The sequence below is a fragment of the Candoia aspera genome, chromosome 8 (genome assembly GCF_035149785.1).
Source record: "Candoia aspera isolate rCanAsp1 chromosome 8, rCanAsp1.hap2, whole genome shotgun sequence".
Classification (NCBI taxonomy): Eukaryota; Metazoa; Chordata; class Lepidosauria; order Squamata; family Boidae; genus Candoia; species Candoia aspera.
Genome location: NC_086160.1, coordinates 53,926,637 through 53,954,125, shown reverse-complemented (window position 1 = coordinate 53,954,125; position 27,489 = coordinate 53,926,637). Strand labels below are relative to the sequence as shown.

Sequence of the window (27,489 nt, the reverse complement as noted above, 5' to 3'; positions counted from 1 at the left end):
CCCTGGCACACAGGCTTCAAGCGTCTGGATATGGTTTCTCATTTTTAGGGTCTGATTCAAACTCTGGGATCTAAACCTGACATTAAAAATGAGAAATTATACAATTTCTGCATCCAAAGCAATACTATAGTCTGAGTCACTTCATGATCTAAAGAAGGTGACATACTAGTGCTGCTACTCTGATTCCCTGCCACCGCTCCGTTTGTAGTTCTGAGTTTAACAAGATTTAAAGGCAACGTGTTATGGCTCCAGGAGAAGAACCAGAAACGGACCATTCAGATTATGCTTCTAAAGGCACTCCCTAGCTGACCTCAGGTTTGGCAATTATAAACTCTGCTTTTATTCAGCTTCTGTCCACCAAGCCAGCATCTGCAGATGTGAATAACTGGCCTGGGAATGAACTGTATCCTAGTTATATTGTAAGCATGTTGCTTGTTTATCTTAAACCACCATTGTTATGACTTCCAAACTAGGGTACAGTATTGTAATTTAAAGGTTCCTTATCAACCAGGATAAAATCCTTTTAGAATAAAAGCCTTAAATTGCATCTTGGGGAAACTGGATATAATGAAAATTGGATTGTACAACATTGTGTTAGCTTTATATCTGATAAATCATGAACAACCCAGCTAGGATTGCTGAAGATCTGTGTTTTAGGTAGTTTTTGAATGCCAAGATGGTGGCCGTGACTGAGCAATTGACGTTCTGCTTGTTTTTTTATGTGGGTTGCATGCGCACCGGTCCCATGCACTCATATGCATACCCTTGATTTTTGAAACGTTCTCTGATCAAAAATGCTTCGGAAGAGTACTTTCTGCTTTGGTGAAAGATCAGAACATCATGTTGTGCATGCCATTTGTGTGGCTGCTCCTGAAATTTAGCTTTTCCTCTGCGAATCCCATCCTCTGACATAATTATCTTTGCCAGAGCTGGACGGAAGCACTCTGCATCTGCCTTAAAATCACAGGTAGGATGACAACAGGAAAAAAATGTTGATATAAGTCCACAAGATTACAAACACATTGATGTGATTTATTTTAATGTAAGTGTCGTAATCCTGAGAATGCTAAGACTTGGATTTTAATGCCTAATATAAGTAGACATCAGCATCTGCAGGAATTTTTTTTGGAGGGGGGAGGAAACTGAGCTGGTGTGTAATATATCACTGTAATTTACCTACAAACACACAGAGACTGCTATAGCACTCTAGGATGTGTGTGTGTGTAAAACCAAAGCTATATTACTGTATCTTCCCCATATTGTCCAAAACAATCGATTGTTTTAACCATAATTTGTTGAATAAGGTATAATAGATGAAAACCTGTGTTTCTGAACTCAAAATGAAAGCCAACTGCCTCCCTCCACCTGAAAATATGGCTTAGGATGGGCAACCTTCCTTCCTTGCTTCTATGAGCAAAACATGGGGCTATGGAAGGGATGATGAAAAGCTGCATCTGAAATACAGTAGTCATATCTGAGATGACAATTGTAAGCTTTGCAAAGTCCTACTTCTGCGCCTGAAAATAACTAACTTTAGCACCATCATCAGTGTTAATCTCACTACTCCAGCACTTCATGGAAATGTTTGTTTTTAAGGTATGGTTGTTGAGATTGTCAGTAATAATGTGTAGCCACCATGAAGGCTCTTTAAAGTAAAAAAAAAAAAAAAGTGATCCAATATTCAAATAAATATTGCATTATGTCACTGCCACTCGAAGTTGAACATGCTATTGCATGAAGTTTTTTTGATGGCTTGCACCCCAGGGCCTTTAAGACTGGGGGCCAGCACCATTTGAGTGGTCATTAGGAAGCAGTACTTACAAAAACAATCCAGAGTTTCCCTTTAATATGCTGGCTACATACCTTCTAAAGTTTGTTTGCTTTGCAGAGAGGTTGCCAGTAGCATTGTTTGCTTAAATCCCAGACCATTTTAGGACCTGTATACTATAGCAACAAAGATTAGCAATAATGAAAAAGATGTTGCTGCACTAGGTGAATAAAGTATTATGGATAACCCACATTTAGACAGTCCATATTAGCTAAAAGGCCTATGCCTTGGAAAGTTTCCCTGAAGGGTAAATCACCCCATATTAAGACCTCAAATAAAATATACTTAATGTGGATTAAAAGAACTTGCTTGGTATTGAGCCAGTCTTAACCTTGTTTGAAGAAGAGTTAAATATAACATGTTCGTGGCACTTTTGATCAGTGTCAAACTGACTGAATATGATCTTAAAATGGAATGGCTAATTTAGATTAGTATGGATTAAATGCTTTAATAAGGGAGCAGTAACCCTTTCCCTCCATAGACAAATAATTAAATTACTGAATGTGCATCAAATATCCATTATTTAACCCACCAGAGCTAATTAACCTTGTAATAAAATAGCCGTTTGACTTTTATTCAAATCTACAGTAAGGAGGAAAGGAACAGCAACTGTAACTCATACTGGACAATATTAATATCAGGGGGAAAGTTACATTAAAACAATCTGCTAGGCTATTTGAGATTAGAACAAGCACCACCTTTCACAACTACTTCAGCAGAAATGTTCTTCTGACAAACAATAGGACAAAGGGTGCTTTGGTTCTTACTTTTAACTAGGAAAACAGATCCTTCTGATTTGCTACCTGTGGGTGGCCTGTGGGTGGTCACTAGCACATGACTGCTACGTATTTCAAAACTGAGATGCAACCCGGTGTAGCTAGTTGGCTAGGACTAGGCACTAGACTTATAAACACAATAACTGACAGTTATAACAGCAAGGAGTACTCCAGATGAGACCCTACACTTTATACCAGTGTTTCTCAACCTTGGCAACTTTAAGTTGTGAGGACTTCAACTTCTAGAATTCCCCAGCCAACATGATGAGCATGGCTGGCTGGGAAACTCTGAGAGTTGAAGTCCACACATCTTAAAGTTGCCAAGAGTGAGAAACACTGCTCTATACTCCACACTCCTGTCCACCATGAAGCACCTTTGCTATTCTCACCAGTTGTTCAAATGAAAAGGGTTAGTTATTATTTAGTCTGTGGGACAGGATAATATTGTTTTAATTCAGACTTGGTGCTATGCCTGCTTGCAGTGACGGACATTGTACTCCAGTACCTCTAGAGAGCATCAAGTTGAAGAATGCTGCTTTAATCCTTGCATTGCTGTATTGATTATACCTTTCGCATTACTATACCTCACTCTGGCAACTTTCTGAAGAAGGGTGAGGCACAGACTCCCTAAATTAACTCATCAGCTGTGAACTGCTGATGACTTCTCTAAAAGAAAGCCAGGCACTCACATTCTGATACTTGCTGGAGGACTTTTAAAACCCTCTTGTTAGTTAGAAATGCATCAGGTGAAGTTATTGTATTTGCCATGAGGGGTTCTTGGTTCTAACCATTCTGTACCTGCTATAAACCTGGTAATGATATGAAAATTGGACATCAGATGGTGTCAGCATCATGGGTTTTTCCTTCTCCAGATGACGGTTTAAACAGAAAGACGCAGAGGTCCTTCTCTTTTATTGGAACTTGGAGGCTGAACGAGTAACGAAAATAGACGAGTGCCCACAAATGCAGAAGGCAAAGGAGCTGGCATCGGAAGACTTTCGGCCCATTCTCAGCCAGGTGGGTGGCCCCTAACTTGCCCTGGGCGTCCGGCGGTCAGGAAGGACTGGTCCAACGGGAGCTTAAAAGAGAGCGAGCGAGAGAGCGCACCCCTTGTGATCCATCCGACAAAAGAAGAAGGAGGACCTCGCCAGGACTGCATTTCTCTGGAGCAAGGGGGGCACTAGGGGCGCGTACAAGGATACCTCTCGAGGACGGGCTCGTTCCTGCGCGTTTTCTTTAAAAGTTGGGCGGGTACAGGCTCGCACGTTTGGGATCAAAAGGCGGCGGCGCTCGCCAGCCAGCGAAACTCTTGGGGGCGAGAGTCGAATTGGGAGCTGTCATGGGGTTTGGCTGAGCTTTCCTTTCAGCCAGACAGACGCGGCAGCGCTCGTGCAGGATGCGTCTCGCAGGCGGAACGGGCGGCTCGTAAACTCCTCGGCTGCTTACGGTTCGAAACGCGCTTTTCTCAGGCACGGGGGGCGAAAAGAGTCAAACCCGTCCTGGAGAGAGAGAGAGTGAGTGAGTGTTATGGGGAGCGGGGGTGAATGCTACAGTGTGCGGTGCTCTCCCGTCTAGGCTGATCCCATGGCAAGGCTGGCTTGGACGAGATGAATCTGTGTAATTCCTTGGGGATTACAGCCCGGTTCCCGGTGGGGACACCTCACGTCCGTGAATGCCTCCGAGAATTCAAGAAACCGCGTTTCTAGGGGAAAACGAAGCGTTTTGCTCTCTTGAGGGTAGAATAGACATGTATCTTAATTCTCTCGCGGGAACACTAGACTCATTCCTAAAGTTTGAGGGAATGGCTTGTTCCCAGTTCGGTGTTAATTGAATGTAGCCTTGATTTCCCCAGAGATGCAGCGCAAAGGTTACGCTCCAAGTCTGTTTATTTACAAAGCCAATTTTACACTCAGGGTCCGGAGACTCGTTCATAAAATAAAAATGCCACTTGTGCATTGTATGGTCCTTCTATAATAAAGCAGCACTTTCTTCTACTCTCGGTTCCCAGTCCCCAGGCAGCTAGGTCTAAATCTCTTCCTACATTCCTGCTCCTTGGAGGATGATCACGCCTGTGGAAATGATAATTTGTGCTGGTGTGGGAATGGTGCGGAAGAAATAGAAATCCCGCTTCTTAATCCTGCTCAGGATTATTGGTAAGTAAATTGGATAGAACTGGCTTTCTAGTAGCTTTATTCTGGTACCTGGCAGCAGGCAAACTACGTTGATTAGAGTAGGCAATAAAAGTTAATAGTTCTGCCCCTTTAATCCGGATTATAACTACGGAAAAGGTTGTATTAAAACCTTCCAAGGATGTATCGCTTTTAATGTAATTATTTCACTTTGATATCTTATGAGGGACTCGTCTAGAAATATGGTATTAGAGCTTTTCCAGAGAAATTGACTAGAAATTTGTCCAAGAGAAGTAAGGAATATCTTCAGCTCTGAAGAGAGTGGAAGGAGGATCCATGCCCTGCAAAGAAGTCTCCGGATCTTCCAGTCCGGCGATGCAGATTTCCCCTCTTGCGTGCCTTCAAGTCTCGCCATCATCCTTAGTCAGAATGCCCGTTAGCTGTGCAGGCTGGGAGTTGTAGTGGAACCCTGTTGGCGCTGGAGATGCCCGGCCGAGGAGCAGCCTCCTCCTCCTGCTCGTCCTGGTCCTTCCAGCCAAGGCCGCCTCTTCGGAAGCCTACTGTCCTCTGAAACGCGGGCTCTTCCACCGCCTTGTTTAGCGCCATGAGAGACACACCCAACCGTCTCTGGGCGGCCCCGCGACAGCCCCGGCGAGGTTCTTGTTCTTACGGGGGCAAATATTCAGTGGTAACATAAGAAGTCAAGTCGAAAGGCTTAAGTGCATACCAGGATTTATAGAGCCATTTTATGGGTCTTGTTACAAGAATCTGAAAGAGATTATTCATTTTTATACGCCATATTTTACACCGCTATGAGGCTCCCGAGAGGTTAATGTTCAACCGAAGACCGAAGGAGAAGGGTGTCGGCCCACCTTCCCCGCCTGCCTCCTTGCCGGTGGAGCGAATTTTCTTTTGCGCTGGAGGAACGAGTTCAATTCAAGGGCGCAAATTCGACTTCTGAAGCACCGTGCTTGCTTACCCTTTGCCCGGGTTCACACCATCACTGAACCCTGATTAACAAACCGCACAGATCCTTTTCCACGGGAGGCTAGGGAATGAATTAATGAATAACTTTATTGATTAGTCAAATGATCATATCAGGCTGGGGGGAAACACGGAAAATTTTGTCACGGTTTAACTAATAGTCTGGCTCGCACAAGACACTTAGACAAAAGTGGCTCTGTTCCAGTAAAGGATTTACTCCGAGCTAACCATGGTTTACTCAATGAACCCAATTTGGGGGAGGGGGTTGCCCAGTTAACTAACTGACAGGGGCCAGGTTCACACAATATCCTAGGCAAAATGCGGTAGCGTTCTGTGTGGCTTGGCGCGTCATGTGGATGCACCCAGCGTGGTTAGTAAATTCATGGTTCAGGGTGACTGCACAGCCAAAAAGAAGTTCTAGAAAAGAAACCACTTTCCAGGTGTAACTCAGAAGGGCGCAACGTTTTCCCGGTTTTTGGACTGTAGTCCTGTCTGCATTTGCAGGAAACAAATTCCATTGGAATCTCTCCCTGAGCAAATGTACAAAGAAAAGATCTGGGGAATTCATTCATTCAGCCTGTAACCTTTATTCAACAGTAAAATGGAGTTGTAGCCGAAGTCCCCAAATGTAGAATCCAGGTCTTCAGATCCCAGACCCCACTAGCACAATGGAGAAAGGTGGAGTTTCTAGGATGGAGAAACTGGTTGTCCCCATTTCAATTGCCTTTTTAATTTTGCTTCCAGGAAGGGAGGAAGGTTTTCCTGGCTCTTCTTTTATTCGATTCCAGTAATGGGGATTGACGTCCTGTTAGAACTTGTAGGCTATCCGAATTAAGCCTTATTCTTAGCACAACGGGATCCTAAGGTGAGGTTCCTTAAGATGTTGAACCAGGACCCAGGACAGCCGGCACTAGATCCAGAAGTCCAACCTCACAAGCTGGGTGGCTTCAGTCTAGTCACTGTTTCTCAGCCTAGCTTACCTCACAAGATCGTTGTTACAGGGAAAGAGTGGAGGTGGGATATAAGTCTAATAAATAAATAAATACATGGAGTGATCCCATTGAATTCTATGGACCCCATTTCTAAGAAAATGTGGGATAGGATTGCCATGTTCCAGCCCAACCTTACAAATACTTACTCTAAAGTAAGTTCCAATGTTGTTTATTTGTAGACAGAGCATTGCTGCTTAGCACTGCCAGTCACAAATCTCTACTGCTTCTGGCTTGGGGCAGTTGTGTAAGTTCCCTAGGAAAGTGCAGGGGGAAAGTAAATTTGAATCCAGATCCATTTAAGAAAATATGTCAAGTAAATAACATTAGACTTTGGCTTACTGGTATTAAGACATGTAAAACATGGATTTTCTGGAATTAAACTATTCCCCAGACACAGCACTACAATTCTGAGGTAATACACTACCATGAAGAATAAAGGGAGTAATACTTCCCTCAAGTCCATTGCTGAAGCCCCTTTCTGAAGGAATGGGAAGTGTACAAGAGGGTCTGCAGGGGGCAGCTATTTCTGGTTACAGATGCAGCTAGATGGCTGCATCTAGACAACCTTAGCTGATGTCCAGCAGCTAAGCAGTGCTGCATCTAGCCAGGACTTGGATGGGAGACCACTAGGAAACCTCAAAGCTGTAAATTAGATTAGGAAGCTGAAAAACATCCCCAAAGAAGGAATTGACAGACCACTTCTGGTTTTACTGAGAACAGATTTACAATAAAACTACATGGATGTGTACCTGAAGGCTTGACAAATGCAGATTCAAATAAGAAAACACAGTGTCTCATTTGGCTCTGGAACCAGTCCTTTGAGTTTCCAGTTTTAGGTCTCCAATTCCCACCACACACAAAGCCATGGCTTGTTTGCATAACCTTAAACCACATCCAGCTTGCTTTGCATAATGTGCTAAGGTAGTATGCTTCTTTGTGGTTTATCCCTTCTTCACCTTGGATAGCCCCAGTTCAAGTTTCCATTGGACCATGAAGCTAGCTTACTGACTGACTCTGGGCTAGCCATGATCTTTTGAACCTACCTCACAAGATGTTGCAAGGATAAAAATGAAGGCCAGCTAGCCTCATGTATGGGGCCTTGAGCTCCGTAGAGAAAAGGTCCGTTGCAAACTGTCTTCTTTTTAAAGACACACCCAGGTATTTTCCATCCCACAACCCAGTAAAAAGACCTAAGCTGGGGATTACTCCCCTAGCATCATGTGGCTTCCTAAACTTTTGGATGTCTATAATGTTGGTTTCCACTGACTTCCGACTAAAACAGAACTCAGCATCTTAGGATCGCAGCCAAAAGACTATCTAAGCATGCATTTACTCAGAGGTTTTGCACCCTCATAGTAAAAGGACTGCTGCTTGGACCATAAATTCCACCACTTCAGTATACTGAGCTTGCAAATTGGGCTGATAAACTCACTTTCTCTCCCCCCCCCATCTCCTCCCAAAGCTTTCTGTACTGCTATTGAAAGAAGCATGGGAGAGGAGGGGATAAAGTCAAGCAACTGCAGAAAAAGGCCTGTCTTCTGGGAGTCAAAATGAGCTAGTTGCCAGAGACTGCCTGTCTTGGCACAGTCCACTGAACTTTGGAGTAGTCAAGTAGCTGAGCACACTGCAGCCTCAGGGTTGTGCGAAGACAGCCTGCTTGGTTAATCTAAGTTTCTGCCAACCTACAAGTTGGGGTTAATTGAGGAAACTGCTTTAGTTCACCAAGGAGAAATGTGTGGGGTGAAGACAGGCAAAGGGTGTAAGCCATTGCCCTGCCCTGCCCTGCCCTGCCCTGCCCGGCCCCCTCCTTTCCAAACAGAGCCAGTTTGAAAACCAAGTTTCGTACTGAATAAACCACCAACTTTTCTGCTTCTCCTTCTTTATTTAAACTTTGCCTCAAAACTCAAGGGAATGTGTGTAGAGTGAATAGGTAGAGGATTTTAGCTGGCATTTCTTTGTAAGGATCTGCAGAACTCATATCTCACATCCCAAACCTGAAATCGATTATGGGTCCTACTTCTCCTGTACTTCAGACTCACCAACAGGACTAGGAATGAGTTAGGCCTGGAAGGCCTGCTACTTTGCAGGAACTGGATGCTAGATGAAGATGAATAAATTTGTATGCACTGTATATGTATGTTCGTGTATGTATGTGTATGTGTGTATGATAGGCAACTATATAAATTGGAAGGGTGTGTGTGTGTACACACACACACTGAAAGAGAATAAGGTATAGAGAAAAAAGATTGGAACTTTACCCAGATGAAAGTACCCAGGATTTCACCAACAAATCTTAGCACAACTTCCCCAACTTACTGCCCAGCAGACCAGCCCCAGAACTCTCAGCTAGTTGGACCATTGGAGGCTGGAAATTTTGGGAGAGGGAATCCTAGTTCTTCTGGAATGCTTAAGGTAAACACAATGCTCCCTAAGCCTGCACTCTATACATGGGTGGCTTCCAAACCTCAGTGAGTCAGTGCTGTGAGCTTTGCTCAAGGAATTGTTCAGGGAAGAAGACAGATGAAGACATATGACCAGAGGGGAAGGGTATGTTCCAGAGAACTGAACTCAAGAGTTAGAAGGATGAGAGACCTCTTGTAAGGATAGCAGGGAGATTGATTGTTATTCATCGGTTATAATGTGTGCTCCTGTAGCTCTGTAGGAAAAAAGAAAGTTCATGCCTTTCATGCAAAAAATCTCAGGCTCAGTCCCTGCCAATTTCTGGCAGGGCTTTGGAAAGTCTCTCAAATGCTCTGAGAAGAGCTGCAGACTGGGTTCAGATGGTGGGCAAAGACACATGTTTGTTTAGAATGGGTTTAACAGTGCTCTGGAGATGGCAGCCATAGATACATGGTTTTGCGGCTCTTGTTTCTTCCGAACAGCTGCTTTGAGATCACCTGTGACCTCTGGATGATTTTTAGCCAAGGTCCAGACAGAAGACCCTTAAAGATAGCTTCTAGAATCTCAAGAATTAGTGGAAGAAGGAAGCAAGGGAGGGAGGGAGGTTGTTGCTATCGTTATGCCCATATTGGGCAGCAGGGTTAGGATAAGGGGTCTGCAACTAGAACCGAGGTGTCAGTCAAAACCAATTAGACAATTTGTTAAACTCCAACCGAAATGGCTAATTATCATAAACAATGGTGTCTGTACCACAAAAGTATAGAGTGATGCATATAGTGAAAGATTGCTGTATCCTGGGATCCTATATTGTGTCTACTCAAAGGGCATCTCAACTATCTTGGGTGGATGTGTATGGTACTGTCTTCTACAACTGAATAACTCCCAGATGTTTTGGGCTGCTTCTTCCATCACATCCAAAGACCAGGCTGGCTGGCAAAGTTGTGGGTTGCTTTAAAAGATAGTATTTCATTCAAGTCTGCTCAGAAATCATCCCATGGAAACCCAAGCCTGGGAAATACATTTCATTGAACTCAGTGAGATGTACATTGGCCTAGTAGTGACTGGGATAGGAATGCCCTGTGAGCTTATTGGGCACAATAACATCTTAGTTTTCTTGCCTGCTTGGCTAGGGCAATGTCTAATCTTCCTGATAAAACACAAGAATTTGGGCTTTCCATCCTACCCAGGCTCCTGCCTGCAATGTCCCCAGCATCTTGATATTTCTTCACAGCTTAAGAAGCCCAGGAATGCCAAACTTCCTATTTGTCCAACACCAAAGCCACAATATGGAACCAGAGGACAATTTAGGCTGAGCCTGGCACAGTTCTCTTGATTACAAATGAACCAATTGGGTAGATCAATTGCTGGGGGGGAGGGGGGGAAGGGTCTGAGCAAGGTTTAGGAGGGTGAGAAGAATAAAGGTTATCTTCCTTTTAGCCAATTTGGTCACCATTCCTTGGATTAGGACACTTTTCTGAGTTCCCAGGACACTGAAACCTGAACAGATTAGGAAAACCGGTTTTGTATATATCCTGGGCTAAAATGTGGTTGGATGGTTTGTAGCAGCAAACACTGGTGAGGCAGACTATGGTTTAATGTATCTACTTGTTATTAACTAGATAGAGTGATGAGCACATACCAACCTCTTGTTTTATTCAGTGAAGTTACAGCACATTCTGAATTTCATTAGCCTTTATTCCAGTGAATAATAGCCCATCTTATACATGTTGTCTTTATATTGTAAGAAAACACCATGTAGTCTAATGGGATTTATGTCTGGATTGTCAGAATTGCAGTTTAGAGGTGCAGCCTTATGTACATTTTGCTGATGGTGAACCCAATAAAACTCTGTATGAATTACATTCTAGTAAGCAAGTCTAGAGATGAATTGCACATCTAAGAACTGGGTTCACCAACTAGGAAGAAAGTCTGCAGTCTTAAATACACTTTCTAAAAAGTGTTAGGGCTGTAAAAATCCAGACTACCACTGGAGGTCACCAGAGAGATACTGTTACAGTATTTAACAGTCATCCAGATTTCTGCTGGATAGATATGGTAGCCTTGGTTTTAAGCAGAATTTGCTCTTTAAGGGGGAAGCCTAATAATGGGAATAATGGTAATAATGGTGCCTCAAGACATATGTCCCCATCATAAACCTGGTTATTCCTAAATTAGCCAAGCTAGGACCAGGATTAAATACTAAGACTATAGGCTCCACTGGGGAAAAGGCAGTGGCCAAGGGCTTTCGTATAGCTGTCAAGAAAGCTATCACATGTCCATGAAACCGTCCCACTGGAAGAAGACTCAAGTTTACCTCTTGATATCCCAAATACTTATCTCATATATCTTGGCTCCCTTACTTGACTCATTACTTGAAAAATTCCATGGAAAGTAACCAGTTTATTGCTATGTACATGTACTGATCCTAGAAGTAGAATCCTCAACCTCTGAGTGCTTAGTTTGATTTGAAAACAGCTGTCAATGGAAGTTTCCAAATATTATGTAAATATTGATTGAAGGTGAGCCATGATTATGATAACATTATTACTGCCCTATTCACCCAGCTACCACTTCAAATCTGCAGCAGTTCATTTGCTGGGAAGACAGTTGTAACTGAGTAGATACTACCAAGGGACATGTCACTTAAGCAAGAGGGCTTGCACTGAAATCTAAGAAAATCTGGTGATCCGAATGTCAGGTTGTCTAGTAGCAAAACAGATTCAATTCAAGAATAAACTGGGGAATTATGGTGAAGGTCATACTGTGGCTAATGGGTGACACGTTGCAGCTGGACCATCTGATCATGTCTATGTTTTCTCCCCTGCGAGTCTCACTGAATTCATGTGTATCTGTTGGGAAGGGGTATTTGCTCACCCCTTGCACTATTCTGTACAGTATGGTATGCATGTGTGTAAAGTTAATTTTAGCATTCAGTTAGTACACTCTTACCTAGTTCGAAGGTGAAAATCCTTATAGTTCACAATTCTTGCAGTTCTGGTTCATTAGGGAAAAAATGAGAGCAGCATCTGTATATCTGTATGTCAAGTGGCATTTTGCTTGGATGCCTATATATTGAACTTGGATTAAAGACTGTACTTGATTGTTCTGCTTTATGTGTTTGGATCCAGGTGAACATTTGCTTAGAACTATCTTTCTAGGTATATACATATTGTGCTCGTCAAAATTTAGATGCATTAAAACGCTGACATAATATACACATGAGCAGTTTAAATTCATAAGCACATACTGGGTTCCAAAGTGGTATTTTTCATAATTAAGCAGTTTAAAAATTAAATGAAAATATTGCGTCTTCCCACCAATCCTGTTTTTGTAGGAAATTCCTCGTGTGATCCTGCCACTACTAAAATAAATTCCTGGCATTCTTCCCCCACCCCACCGTTTTTTAAAAAAATGTTAAATGCCCTTCAAACTCAGCCAAGGTTGAGTCTTTACTTTGCAATTAACTGCAGAATGTAGAAGAACCAAGATTATCTATTTGGGGACAAAAGGAACTTGCATAAGCCAAACATGTAACCTCAATAGTCAATTTTTAAGGGACAGGAGAATATTACACTGAGTTTGTGTTTTACCGCCAGCAATGCGAGGCGATCTTAAGCAAGCTTCCTCAGAAAGAAGTCCTACTGAGTACAGCAAGACTTACCTCCAAAGTGTTAAGAGATTGCAGGCTTTATGAATTCCGCTGTTCTGTCAAAGATCACAGAAGCCTGACAAAGTTACCCTCCCACCCGCTGCTAAGAAATTCCCAGTCTATCCTCTCCATCGATCTACGGCTCCCCAAACCCTTGTATTTTTCCCTCTTTACCCCAATACGTGGTATTGGCAATACCCACCCCCAGTTGAGTTCAGAGTCTTGCCGCATTCAGACGAGCTGCACCTTCGGAATCACTCCATAGCTGGGTGACAGATTCGGGGAATTGGAAGATTCCGAACAGCGGCTGTACTTGCAGGCTGGAGCTCTTCCAGGCCTTGCACGCGCGCTGGGACGCGCCCAGCTCTCCCTGCCTGCTTGCCTGCCTGCAAGGGCCTCCGACGAAAAGGCAAAGAAGAGGCGAGGGCGGTGGGAGAACTGGTCTCCGGACTCGAAAGGGTGGGGAAAGGGGAGCAGGGACTCCGCTGCCTCCCCCACCGCTCCTTTTTTGTGGATTGCGATGTGGATTCCGAGCCAGACAGCCCTGTTTGTTCACACGCCTGGGCTCAACCGTGGGGATCTCGCTGGTGTTTTTAATAGACTCCTCAAGGGAGCAGCCGCAACTCCAGGCGCTTAATTGATGGCCTGGTGCTTAAGACGTGCAACTTTGAAAAGCAATGTGGATTTCTTCTTTGGAGTCCAGACTTTCTCTCCTTCTCCCCACCCCATCCCTCTGCATTCTTCGTTCCCCCTGCACCAACAGCTCGACCTGTTCCCAATGTCGCCCGCGATTCTAACAGAGTCGGGGGAGCCGCGCTGCCAAACGTGTGTGATTTACTACGACCCCAAATAGCACTTTTTTTCCCCCTCTTCTGTTTTTGCGCCCTCAGCGTTCCCTTCAGGCGAGAGAGACAGACAGACAGACAGACTCATCTCCGAGAGAGAGAGAGAGAGAGGGAGGGAGAGACTTACTCATCACCCCATTCCCATTTCTGGCCAAGAAGTGGGATCAAGGCGCGCAGAAAACTCTTGGGAAGCTTTCCTGGGGGTGGGGGGAAGGAAATGATGGACACGCAGGGCCAAGGAAAAAGAAAGCCGCGGGAACTGAGGCCGGGAATGTCTCTGCCTGCAGTCCTATACCTGCTGGCCTGAAAAGAAGGCCCCCTCCCGTTTAAGCCAATGAAATGTAAGATGTTTCTCGGGAGCCAAGCAGGGCTCCCCAGTCGATTTAACAATGTCAGAATCCAGCATGGGGATTCATTGGATCCTATGCCCGTGAATTTATGCCCCATTGCCATGAATGAGATTATGGACACAAACTAAGGCTGCCGTCCTGAAGCCGGTTATGTGAGAAGAAGGGCCCATTGAAAGCAATGGGGTTATTCTGAGGCGTCTATAGGATCGCTCTGTAAACCTGCAACTCTGTAATCCCTGAATGGTGGGTAAGAAAAAACACTTATTTCTCTGAGACTTGTTTCCAAGTAAGTCTTCTCGATACGAAGGCCTGGAAATTCCCTGCTTGCGGCCCTCCAGTCTATCCCAAATTAAATGGGGATCAATAGAAATACATTTGCATGAACAGAATGAGCGAAAAAGAGGAATCGTCCCCAGGAATTCTCCTCTTGCTCTTTTTTAAAGTGCTGGTTCCGGCTGACCGCAATTGGATTAATAATTACCATTAATTTAAACACAGTGCAAACAGGACAACAACCATAATAAATATCTCCCAGGCTCCTCATTCCCCAATCTGAAGTGTTGACAAGAGAGAATCAATCGATAGCAAACTCCTGACGCTGGAACGGGGTGATAAGGCAGAAAGTTCCTGATCCGGCTGCCTCCGGCCTCCTCCCCGCTCCCGCCCCGCCTTCAGCAAAGTTGGAGCAGGGGCGAATGCGAAAGGCCACTGAACCTCCCCACCCAGCCGTCCCACTCTAAGGCCGTCCACCTTCATGCCCTCCAGATGTGCTGGACGCCAACTCTCAGCTGGGAATGAAGAAAGTTGCTGTCCGATGCATCGGGAGGGCGCCAGGTTGGGCAAGGTTATACACAATCAATTTGAACCTAGATAAAATTCAGAAAAGATCGATTCCAGTTGTGATTTTGGAATCTCAACATTTAAACTTGAAAGTTGACAGAAGCGCATTTTCCGCTGGGGTCCGGCCATTTTTACCCAGAAGTAAATGTCACCTTGTGTGTGTACTGATTCTTTCCACAAATTAAGCAAGCAAAGAAAGATATAGGCGTTTACGTTTGCCCGGAACCGGAAGATGATGATCTAAGCGTCTCAGAGTACCATTCGCGGGTGAGATCGGAGGCTTCAGCGCTTGGGGTTTGCTCGCAAAGTCCAGTTTCTTGATCTGGACTCCGTAACGCTGAGCCCACGAGTCTCTCGGTAGCTCGAAGGGCCTGACTTCGCAGATTCTGAGTTATCAAGCCACCCCTCCTCTGAATCCTACTAAGTGGCGAGGGTTTTGTGGGTGGATGGGATGCGTAATAGGTCGTTGCTAAGCCAGACGGTAGAGTAAATTTCCTGCAGCTGGATTTCGCCGCAAAGCGAATTGCAAGGTTGCTTGGGCAGAGACGACTTCAGGCGCTGAACACTTCCGGCTGTCCCTTTTCCATTCTTTCTCCTCTCAGTTCCCCTCCCCTTCATCCACTGTCCGGATAACCAGGAGAGGCTTTGTGTTCAGGCGGGGGTCTAGTCTGCTGCTCCTCCTCCCAAAGAAAATCAAAGAAGGGAGAGAAAAGGCAACTTTCTCTGCCGGGCTTAACCACCGTCCGCAAGGGACGTTACCCGGGATCTTTCTCCCCCCGGGTTTCGGCCGCGATGCAGAGCAGAACAAAGGCACGTCTGCGTGCTGGTCTTGTTGGTAAAATTACAACATATCCAAACCCAGCACACACCCAAATCTGGGCGTCGGGGGAGGCGTTTCAATTTGGGTTCTCCGGTCTTTTGCCCATATCCGATGCATGAGCGTGGAACTTTTCCTCTCTCTTCTACTTTCCTGTTTTTGTTAAATTTTGTATTAAAACCTTTAGCTCCTGTCGGTCCCTCTGTCGGAACCTCCCGGGTCGGTGACCTGGCGGGATAATTCATCCTGATTTGCGTCATCCTCCCGCAGACATGCAAAGCATAATCCGGCGTGATTTTAAGAACCAGCAACTCAAGAACCAATAGGTCCGCCTCGCTGGAAGCCAAACATTGCAACAGATTGCAGGACCAGCCTCCCGAAAGGAGACGCTCAGTCGCCCCAGACCAGCCCGCTTATCCCCCCACCCCGCCGGTCCACAAGGGAATCGCGAATCGCTGGAGAGCGCTCGCCTTGGTTCGGAAGAGAAGGGGCCGGGCTCTGTTCCCCTTTAATCAACGGAGGAATCTTGGTTAAAGGGGGCGGAGGGAGACAGAGACAAAGAAACAGCGAGGGAGAAATGTTAGGCTATTTGATCATTTTATTGGTTCAGTTATTTGTATTAGGCACACTCCGGCCAAGGTTCAGCACTGTAAATCCCAAGGTTTTAAATGGGAGGTAGAAGAGCAAACCTGGGTTGGGAAGTCAATTCCGGGGATTTCAGTGAGGGTTACTCCCGAGCAACCTCCCTTCTAAGGCTTGAATTTCTCCAGGGAAAGTCAAGAGAATCAGACCTCTTCTGGATCGTACCCATTCCGATATTGGTTACTTCGATCCATAAAGTAACACAGGCCTTACTCTCCCGGGTCCGGGAAACACCCTCCATGAGGACTGGCACTCTTTAAACCTCGTTCATATTGCTGTGCCAGAAATGTATCTCAAATGACAAATTCAGATAAGTTCTCAGACCTAAAGGCCGTAATAAAGGTTTAATTTTTTTTACCTGAAATAGACACCCGCCCTTTGTTTTTTAAACAACAGGTTGGGTAAGAGCTGAGTATTATTCTTCATCAGTACTTAGGAAATTCTCCTGCTTTAATTTATTCAAACTTACAAAAAAAATCCAGACCAAACTGTATGCTGTATATTTTACTCCCATGAAAGAAAACACATTTTTCCAATGTTGTCTGAAAAGGAAAACACTAATTATACGAAATGTTATACACAGGGTATGTTTTACATTGCAGTTTCAAAAGTCACCATTGCATCCACCAGAGGTACTATTCTAAAACCGATATTCACACAATGGGACTTCCTTTTTAATAATAATAATAATATTAATATGTTAGAAACATACAGTGTCGCATTTAGTATATACATTCCCTTGCTCGCAAGCGGAAAAAAGAAAAAAAAGGAAAGAAAAAGAAATCCCTACTCTCTTGTGTAACATGCTTTATTTTAAAGCCTAACTTTTAAAAACACTGTGGAGATATTACTAACAACTGCTTTTATAAAATTAATTTGACATTTCGATATATATATACATCCTTTCCCGTCATTTTTTTAATGTTAACAATGCTAAACATAAAAAATAACAAGCTTATAGGAACATTAAAATGTCATACCATATCCAGTCAAACGTTTGTCCGTTTTTTATATATATTTATAATATATGTCCTTGTCGCTGTTGGGAATACTTCTTCCCCATTTTTTAAAAACTCTTTCCATTTATTTTAAGGAGTCGGAGAACATCCTTTGAAAATCAAGGAACGCCGTGATTTCAGGGTTTTCCTTCTCTCCCTCCCCCTCCGCCTGGGTTTATTTAATTTGGCCGCCTAATTGCTGCTCCTCCCGCCCCCCATAGTGCCCATTTACTTTGGATTGAACGTTCAAGTCCTTGGATGCCGAGGCGAGGCCTCCCTCCTCCCTTCCGACTTCCACGCGCGATTGCCTGCCCTCCTCCCCCGCCCCTCCCCCCTCCGAACGCAGCAATGAGAGCAGCCGCCCCGAAGCCCGGCCGAAGAGGCTGGCCTTCCTCTCACACCGGCCTGTCCACGGCGTACTGGCAGGCGCTCAGATTGGAGGCCGGGGTCTGGACGCTGGCGTAGCCGAAGCTGGAGTGCTGCTTGGCTTTGAGTCTCAGGCTGGCCAAGCTAGAGTTACACGTGTCCCGGTAAACGTAAGGAGGGGTCGGCGGGGCATAGGGGCAGGCGGGCGTGGGCACGGCCGAGTTGAGCGAAGGGTTGCTCAGGTTGTTCAAGTTATTGAGGCTGTTGAGGCCGGAGCCCGGCACGCCGGTGACCGCGGAGGGCACCATGCTGGAAGACATGCTCATGGACGAGATGGAGTTGGGGGGCGAGAACATGCTCTGCGAGGACAGCGGGTTGACGTTCATGGAGTTGAAGAAAGGGAAGCTCTTGGTGGAGAGCGACGCGGAGGTCAGCCCCTTTGCGGCCCAGTTGTTGTAGGAATAGCCCGGGTACATGTCGTCATAGGGCTGCATCAGCCCGTTGAACTGCGGCCCGAAGCCATTCTTACAGAGTTCCGCCTGCTGGTTCCGCTCCCGCTTCCGCCACTTGGCCCGCCGGTTCTTGAACCAAACCTTAAGGAGAGGGAAGAGATGGGAGGAGGGGGGACACAGGGCGAAGGAGAAGCTGGTCAGTGCGGGGAAAGCCAAAGGACACCACATCCTCCCCCAGTCCTCCGCGAGAGCCCCGCACCACGGGGCTTTCCGGGCTCCCTAAGCGAAGGGAAGGGGCCAGCGAGAGCCAGCCACCAACCAGGAAGCCGTCCCCCGGCAACTCCTTCGGGCGCCGCCCTCCCCTCCCCTCCCCTCCCCTCCCCTCCCCTCCAGTCTCGGACTTCACTCATCCAGGTTTTTATTTTACCAAAAATATTTTTAGGCCGCCTTAAAAGAATGCAGGCCCTTCAGCTGAGCCCGAACAATAAACGCGAATTGAACGGCAATCTGCCTTCCCTTTCCAGGCCGCTGAAGCCCTTCAAGCCTCCTTTACAGGGAAGAAGAAAAAAAAAAGACTTGGAAAAGCTGCCCGAATGTACCGTTATTCCTGGCGCTCCCATTTTTCGAGAGAGGGGCACCACTGAACATCTTTGCAGCCCCGCGATCGAAAGAGCTGGTTCTTGCTCTCAACAGGATTCCCTTCCGAGGAAACCTCGAGTAACCCGCACGGAAATTTTACGGGCTGGGCTCCGAGGTTAAGGCCCAAGCCCCGTTAAAAAGCGGGAGGCTCTGTCCGCAGAGACCTACCCCTGGGTCAGCCTGAACGCCATTTCCTAGGATTTCGCTGAGGTCAGCAAGGTTTACTTGCACGGAAACCCGGTTTAGCCGAGAATGTTACACCTTTCACACAAGCTGGCCCATGGGGTAAACAGAGTTTTGTTTCTCTGGCTTCATTAACATATTAATAGTTACATAAACAAATCAGTTTACTCTGGCATTTATATTCCAGTAGCTCGCCTAGCTGACTCTAAGGAATAGGCTTCTCCAGAGCGGAGCCAGTCTTTCTCCTTAAAAAGGACAAAAATGCTTATCCGAAGCTGACTTTGAGACGAGGATGACTTTGTTCCTAGTCCTGAGGAAAGATCTGTTGGGGTCCGAAGGCGAAGCGAATTCGTAACAACCTCTGATACCCAGCCAAGAAAACGTCCTATGTATCTACTGGTTGGTTTTCGCCCCGAGTTTCTGCCATCTCTTCCTTGCTTCGCAGTCCATTCATTTTGTCCCGAGTGTTAATCTTGAACAAAAGGGATGGGCTCATTTTTTCCACTCCAAACCTCAAAGTTCCCCTTCCCCAACCTCCAAAAGTCTAACGCACCACAGAAGTTAATCCATTTCTACATAGGAGAGGAATAACGATCCTGGTGATTATATTAATAATCCAGGAGTAGCATGAAATTTAAATCCGGTCAATGTTTTTCTCTCTAGCAACCCAGAAAAAAAGTCAAAATAAATATCGGGTAGGAAACCTTCTAATAAATCTTTACCTTAACAACTTGTAATAGAAGCGGCTTTCTTTCATGTGCTAATCATTAGTAGAGCTAAGCCACGTCCACCCAGGTTCTCCTCTAGCGCTGTTGGCAACGTTTGCTCTTTCCCAACATGTGAAGGACGGGAGCCTCCGCCGCCGAGACAAAGGCGAAAGGCGTGCGCGTCCTTCTCCAATCCACATCCCCGGCTGGCCTGCTCTGCCAACCCGCCTCCTGCGACCTTATTATGTGGATTCGAATTGTCGCTCGCCTCCCCTTTTGCTGACCCGCAACAAAGCTCGCCCATAGCTGGGCCCTCCGCTCTCCCCGCGCCAGTCGAAGCAAAGCGCAGCGTTTGTAACGCCCTACATTGCCCAAACACAGAGACGGCTGCTCCACAGTGCATACAACCTGCAGGGGCGGATCATGTTTCCGCCATCTACAACTGAGGACAGGGCATCTTTTCAGGGCACCAAGAGCGGAGCCGCGCGCTTCTTGAACCCCCGGATCGGACTGCAACACCATTGCCGCAGCGATGTTGCTCAGTTTTGAGTAAAGGCCGACTTCCTTGGTCCAAGCTGCATTTTAGGCGTTTAGAGCGACAGTCCGACAACATATTCTTATTACAGAGTAAACCATCCTAGATATGGTTTACTGCTGATTAGAGTCACCATAATAGTACAACTGGAAAGCACAAAAACACGGAAGAAACTTGCCTAGAATCACCACAGCAGCAAAATCAAAATCTCAAGAGCAACGATCTTATTAGAAGGAACCAAAATGTCGTAAAGGCCCCGGGAAGGTTGCTCAACACCGCGTTGTTTCCGAGAGGAAAATTCTCCAAGCGGAGGACGGCAGTCCGAAATCAGCTTAAATGCAAGCACTTCAGCTTAAATGGATTGTACAACAGGGATTCCGTGTGAACTGCCTGAAGAAGCTAACAGGATCAGCTTCCTCCTTATACTTGTCCCTATTTTCCCCAGTCACTTGTTGTTTATTTCCACTGAAGGTTGAGCCCCAACCTCTCCAATTTTTAATTTCAAAACTTGGGGATGTGTGTACTTTCCGAACATTGCAATTAAAGGGATTCTGCAAAAGGGCAATATGGAATGGATTCTGTGTTAATTTAATCTAGGAAAGACTTTACATTGGAAATGCAACATTTTTTCCGGAGGTATTGGTCACTTTCTCACAAAATAATGCTGGAAACAATTCTCACAAAACAATGTATCTTTCCACTCTACACCTCAGTTCCGAAAGCTTAGAAGAAAGAAACACAGTTAAAAGCGGAGTAAGTATGGCTGAAATCAAAACTCATCCCTTTGCAGAGCAACTGGTTTGGAGAGTCTTCCTCACCCTCTTCCAAGAAAATATCCGGTGGGGTTTACCCCCCCCCCCCCCTTTAAAGCATTCCTTTTTTTTTTGTACGTATGCGTGGATGTATTAAAGAAACAACAGCAGCGACAACACTGAAACAAGCTGAGCTTTGCTTCTTTGAGTGTCTTCCTCCCTCTCTTCATTCCACTGGCTTCAAGTAAACCTTGGAATGAAATCCGAAGGTTACTTACCAACTTTCCTGACTCCAAGCATAGTAATTATTCAGACTCTACCTAGCTTTAAAGTCATCCCATTGAATTATTCTACAGTCTAGAGACACCTACCCACGAATTGCCGCCTAAACTTAACCGAGTTTACCTTTAAATTTACCTTAAACTCGGTTTATCCAGGGAAAATCCGAGCCGCATCGGATTTTCCTACAACGAATGGTTTTGTGCTACAACTTCAGTAGAAAAGTGCCCCCTTCCCCTTTCTCTCCGGCGCATTGGGGAGGCTTTTTTTCCCTTCTTCTTCCTCCGACTGAGCTGCCTAATCCCGCCAGATTTTAGGGGCTTTTAGATGGAGCCATAAATCTAAGGCGAGAAGAGGGATGGGGAGTAAGCCACCAGAGTTGTGAAAGTGGAAGGGAAGGAGGGAGGGCGGGGGGCAAAGAATGCAGAGAAGGGCGCGTCGTGCTGCCTGGGAAGGCGGCCGAGGCCTGGCGTTTTGCGCATTTGGGCTGGGCGCACGTCGGAGCCTGCCCTGAGCCGCTTTCTTGGCGCAGGTCCCCTTGCTCCTTCGCATCCCGTTCAGAACACGCTGCACAGCCGTGGCCATCCATCATCTTCAGGGGAGAAGGCAATCCGTCAGGGCCTGACAGAACCGAGGCGCTGCGCCGGGCCAAAGCCCGCCTCGCTGGAGGCGAAATCGAAAGCGGCCGCCGCCGCCTCTCCCCGCAAAGTCCCGCCCAGCGGCCCCCAGCGCGCCTTGGAGCTCCCTTACCCTGACTCTGGCCTCGGTGAGGTTGGTCCAGACGGCGATCTCCTCCCGCGTCGACATGTCCGGGTAGCGGTTTCGTTGGAAGGTGGCCTCCAGCTCCTGCAGCTGCTGGCTGGTGAAGTGAGTGCGCTGCCGCCGCTGTCGCTTCTTCTTGGACGGATCTTCGGCGCCCGCGTCCTCATTCTTGCTCGGCTGGCTTTTCTCTTTCTCTGCGGAAGGAAAGCAGCTTCGGGTCAGGGGGACGGGAGGGAGGAGAAAAGGCGCGGCGGCGAGGACGAGGGAAAAGGAGTCGCCCCGTTCCTTCGGCCGGCAGCTGGCGCACGCAGGCCAGCGACTGGGAGCGACGCAAGGCCAGCCTCCGGGAAAGGCTGCGTTCCGAGCCCGCTTCGTTTCAGCCCGCGCCATAGAAAATCAAGGGGACTCAGCGTGCACGATCTGGAACGAGTCGGAGCCAAGGCGATAGGGCTTGAAATGAATAAGGACCCCCTTAAAAAAAAACACTACGTGTGTACCTACTCGCAATATGTCAGGTACAGGAGCTTTGGAGAGGAGAAGACGCGGAACCCCGAAGGGCTGCTGAAATGAAGGCGCTCCCTTCCCAGTGAAACAGACCCATCTGAGAATGGACTAGTGCTACTCGTCCTTTGAATGCGTCTAAGCGATGAATGCCACACGGGTGAGAGTGGCTTCCTCGTGCGTGTGGAGTTTCCCAGGTTTTGGAAAAGATTTTCCAAAAGCCGAGGCTGAAAACGGGAAAGGAGGGAAAGAAAAGGGGATTCCCACTACAAAAATGCCTGCTTAGACTTGGGACCGAACGTCGATTGTGTAAATCAATCACTCCCTCCTTAACCTGTACAGTCAAACTTCCAGGTCCAAGCAGGTTTACTGTGACTATTCCGGGGATTGCTCATTCCTTCCCCCCCCCCCGCCTTTAAGCATACGGTTTCACTGCAATTAAACATAAAACCATACGTGATTGTAGTGTGACAGTGCAAGTCTGAACTGACAAATTTGTAACACAGATCATGGATCTACTAACAAGAATAAGCTCCATTGCATTGGTTTAAGGTGTACACATGCGCGCGCACACATGTATCAAGATTTTGAGAAGACCCATTATTACCTTACATATTCTTACATTTCTAGACATGCCCATTTTGGGGCAGATGCAGGAATACAGCATCCAGAAATTATGTTGAACAGTAGACTGTAAATGGGAGAGTTGATCAGGACTGACACAAACTACTGAAAGGAATAAATGCCAAATGTCTCAAAAATGTCTTTGGAGATTCAGTCAGGCTGAGAATCCTTTCAGAAGCAGTTGTTCTAGGCACAGCAGCAAGATAACAATATGAACTGCAGTAGATATCTATGAATCTAGCTCACATAAAGATATACAGCTCTCTTTAGGTCTCTAGGCTGACCTTTATTTATATAAATAAAATGTGTTTATTTCCGAGTAACAATGGCTTGGCTGAAGTATAATGTGAAGTGGTCATTCCAATCCATGGTCCATATCAGTGAAAACCTATATTATTCTACTCAGCAGAAGAGACCCGTATCAGCCGACTTAGTCTCAGATAAAATGTATATAGTGTTAACCCAAGACTTGGAGGTTGAACCTGAAATAAAGTTGATCATGTTTATTTGCAAGTAAGTCCCATTCAGTTCTTTGGGACTTAGATGGTGATTCTTTCTCCCTGGCTTAAAATACTGTACTGCATATTCTGACTCAGAGGTTTCTGAGCTATTGCACATGAACTGCAATTGCAATTCAACTCTTTGCACATTAATTCTAAAGTACCTCCAGCTAATCTCAATGGAACTTACCCTTGAGTAAGCACACACAGAGTGGCATTGGCTTCCAGCAGTACCTTATGTATGTTTCAGCAGAACTTCCCCTGGCTTCAGTGGAGCTTATTGGAAAGATGCTGTCTTGGAAACTTGCATGGGGGCTTACAGAGAATTGGTTTCCTGTTTTCTGAATTCTGCTCTTGGGATCCCATTGATTTCCCCAACATGTTAATCTCAGATTCTGGGATATCTCGTTATTCCATGAGCCCCCCTTTGGCTTTAAAGTAGTTTTCAGTAAGGAAGAGTTCAAGTTGATTTTTCACACAGAGACATAAACTGCCTGAATCACTGTGACACCCCTGGAAATTGTTGCTCTGACTGCTTTTTCCTCAGTGCCCCACGCTCCTGCTGGGTTTGCTGCCAGGCTAGCATCTCTCCCTTGCATATACAAATATCGGCCCAGAAGATGAAATATAAAAAATTGCCCCCGTTCTTTGCCCCCGTTATACCAAAGCCGAAAATACCTGCCAGTCCTCATTCGCCTTCCCCATCTTAAAAGAAGTGGAGAATTGCTTTTCGGTTGATGTTCGTTTACAATTCTCTACCTTTCTAACTTGCAACTACGGAAGTAACGGATCATGTCCGTAGGTCACTGTCCCGCCATTGCCTCTGCAGAATAATGGGGAAGAGGTTCCCAAAAGTGAGGGGCTGGGGAGGGTTAGTGGCTGGATTGGGGCGGGAAGTCCCTTACCTGCGGCCTCGGGGCTGGAGGTATCGGAGATGGTGTGAACCTCCAGCCGATGCTTAGCAGAATCCAGGGCCGATCGCGGCTGGCCGGGGGTCAGGGCTGAAGCCATAACCAGGGCCGGGTGGTGGTGGTGGTGGTGGTGGTGGCAAGACGAGGAGGCGGAGGAGGAAGAGGAGGAAGAAGGGGAGGTGGAGCAAAGCTTATTCCCGGCTCCCAAACGCTCCAGGCTGAGCGGTTCTTTCAGGCAGTTCATCGAGCGTCGCCAGCCAGCCAGCCAGCCCGGGCGGCCGGGGGCTGCACGCTGGCGGAGAAGAACTCCGGTGAGTGAGAGGGCGCCGCTGTGAGGGGCGGAGGCAGCCTCAGTCCGTGGCCCAGGAGCAGCGGCTGGTTAAGCCCCCTAGCCAGAATTCGCTCTTTCCCGGCCGGTCAGCAGGTAGGCAGTCAGTCCCGTCCGAGTCTCAAGGCAGGGGAGCCCCCCACCCGCCCCCCGCCGAGTCCCCCGCCAGGCTCCGCTGCATCCGCCTCTGCAAGCGAAGGTTCCCGTGGCAGAAGCGCCCCCGCTAGGAGAGCGTAGTAGACTCCCAAGGCGGACGGCGCAGACCATTAATAATCACCAGGCTGCCGGCCGGGCCAAGAGCGGGCTCGCGGGCCGGCCAGTCGATCAGGCGCAGGTCGACTGCAGTAGATCCAAAGCGAGGGCGACTGCAAAAAAGCAAGCAATCCCGGCGCTCTCGCCCGGCGGCGGCGACGGCGACTTTCCGTCTCCTTCTGTGCAGCTCTGCGCCGGGCGCGCGCTTAGAGACCAGGGCTCCTCACTAGCTTCCCTGTTTGCCTAACATCTTAAACCCAGAGGCCGCCTTCCCGGGGCAGTGATATCACCCTGCCCCCTTCTCTCTCCTCCTTCCATCCTTCCCCCGCTGTCGAGACTCGCTGCTGAGACCAAGACTGACGCAGACCTCAGCCAATCCGAGAGCGCAACGCCCTGGCGCAGCTATAATAAGAACAGCCTATCAGAAACTTAGGGCAAGGCCTATGGAACGCTTCACTGTTCGTCCCTCTGTACCCCCCTCCCCTCTAGTCAAGTTTTCAAGCCATGCATTGCAAGTCAGCAAAGGGAAAATTGGAAAATCTAGGGACAGGGAGGAATCCGTCGACGAGGCAATCTTCTTCCTACCTAGCTTTCAACCTGCAAAAAATGCTTTCCGCTGCATTTATTTCTGAGACGCCTGCAAGCGGACGTGAAAGAACTCTTGGAGCCGCTCAATAACCCAAGCTAGCCGGCTAAGATCTTCAAATCACTCCCTAGCACGCTTTTAACCTTTCCTTAGATTAAAAGAAAGCAGGTAACCCGGAGGAGAAACACAGCCTTGAGAATTTTTGCCGTAACCTCGGACCCTTTGTTTCAGTGACTCAGAAGACAAACTGCACTTTTTAAAAAAGGCAAAGCAAGCAAAGGTGAGCTGCTAGAAGATGGCCGTAGGAAAGAGTAGCAACGCTGTCATCCGCTTAGGACCTTTGGGGTTCACACGGCTGTCAATCGCTATCATTACGCTGAATTAATATACAGTGTAAGAAATGTCCCCGATTAATTGTTGCAAATACGGTTGAAATTCCCGGTGGCTTTCAACTAATTCAGATAATTTTCACTGATCGTAATGGTTTTTTTATAATCATTTATCCATCAAACTCTGAAAGGTCTTCGCAGTTAATCCTAAACACATTTCATTCTTTTGTGCATAAGACTGAATGAGTTTGAAGGTAATATCCATCAGACCGCGGAACAAACAAGCATAACTGGCGGCTGAACCCATTTTTCCCCAATAAAACCAAAATTGAGGTTTTGCCTGTCTAATTTAATACGCCACTATACTTTCGCAATGTCATCTGAAAAAATCCCTAAATGTTACTTGGCAAAAACATCATTTCTTCTATTTTTTTTTACAATAATGAAAACTAAGAGGAATGAAAAATCCCTCGAAATAAACCATATGCTGAAGACGTTCTGTTTAATTTGGGTCTGCCTTGGCACTAACAAACCAGGTAAGCGCGTCGTCAACGAGACTCGCCCGCAGAGAAAGGACCTTAGAATATACGCTTAGCCGTTCCCAGAAATTAACAAGGCGTTCCTTTATTCTCATGGGATTATGCTTCCCACCCGCAAATACAGCATTACAACTTTGATAGGACAAAAATGGGGCTTACAAAAACACACGGAGTTGAGCCAGCGTGCCTATAGACTAGCAGCTCCGCGTTTCAGTGAACAAAACTAAATAAAACAGAAATGCCGCCGTTACTCCATCGCTCTCTACAGGTGAAATTGGCTATTCTTCGCTCTTCCTTTTTAACGGGTGGTGTTATATTACAATCTTTAGGGAACGGAGAAGAGAATCTCGGGTAGACTTTGCTTCTAGCCGGGCTTGGAAGACTGATCATCCTTTAGTTTCTCCCTTGAGAGTGTGGGGCAGGTTGAGTAGCCCAGAAACAAGATTTTTTTTCTCTCTGCCCCGCAAGATCCAGTCGACTATGTTACCGTCGGTTACTTAAAATGGGCGCCTTGCATTCGTCCCTCAATAATCGGGAAAAAATGCCCTCTTCAATCCGGATTCCCAATTATTAAACCCGGGGAGTTTGCAGCGGTGGGAGCACCTCTCTGCCAAGGCTGACTCGTCCTGGTGCATAACAGAGCTGGGCTCAGCCTCGCAGGACAGGACCCCCGTGCCTCGGTGGTCGGGATGAACTCAGGCAAGCCGCTGTAAATCCCGGGACGCTGCCGCGGGAAGAAGGCACGGGCTTCTGTCAACCCCAGCCCCGTTTCCACACACACCCCTCTAAGGAGAGACGGTGCCCGGACGGACTTCTTCTCGCCTTCACCGCTAAACCACGTATGATTTTAGTAGTCTGGTAAAAAAAGGAGAGGTCACATTAATTTACATGATGCTCATTATCCGCTCTGTAAACGACGAGGCTTTATCCCTGAGATTTGGCAGCGACTTGCCTCTCCTCAGGACCCCTCAGCGTTTGGATGCAGACAATTCTC

General features: G+C 46.7%; 1 protein-coding gene across 2 annotated transcripts in view; it reads right to left on the bottom strand.

The window, feature by feature from the left end:
- Positions 1-16,741: 16,741 nt before the first annotated feature.
- The window catches only part of PITX2 (paired like homeodomain 2), a 30,765-nt gene continuing 20,017 nt past the window's right edge, over positions 16,742-27,489 (bottom strand). Inside the window, exons 1-3 of one of the 2 annotated variants that reach the window (XM_063309805.1) lie at positions 24,456-24,917; positions 21,914-22,119; positions 16,742-18,209 (exon numbers count right to left, since the gene is read on the bottom strand). In XM_063309805.1, coding sequence (XP_063165875.1) covers positions 17,646-18,209; positions 21,914-22,119; positions 24,456-24,705 — 1,020 coding nt within the window. In that variant the 5' untranslated portion in view covers positions 24,706-24,917 and the 3' untranslated portion in view covers positions 16,742-17,645. Of the gene's footprint in view, positions 18,210-21,913; positions 22,120-24,455; positions 24,918-27,489 lie in introns of those variants that run through there. The other variant, XM_063309806.1, reaches the window with a different exon arrangement.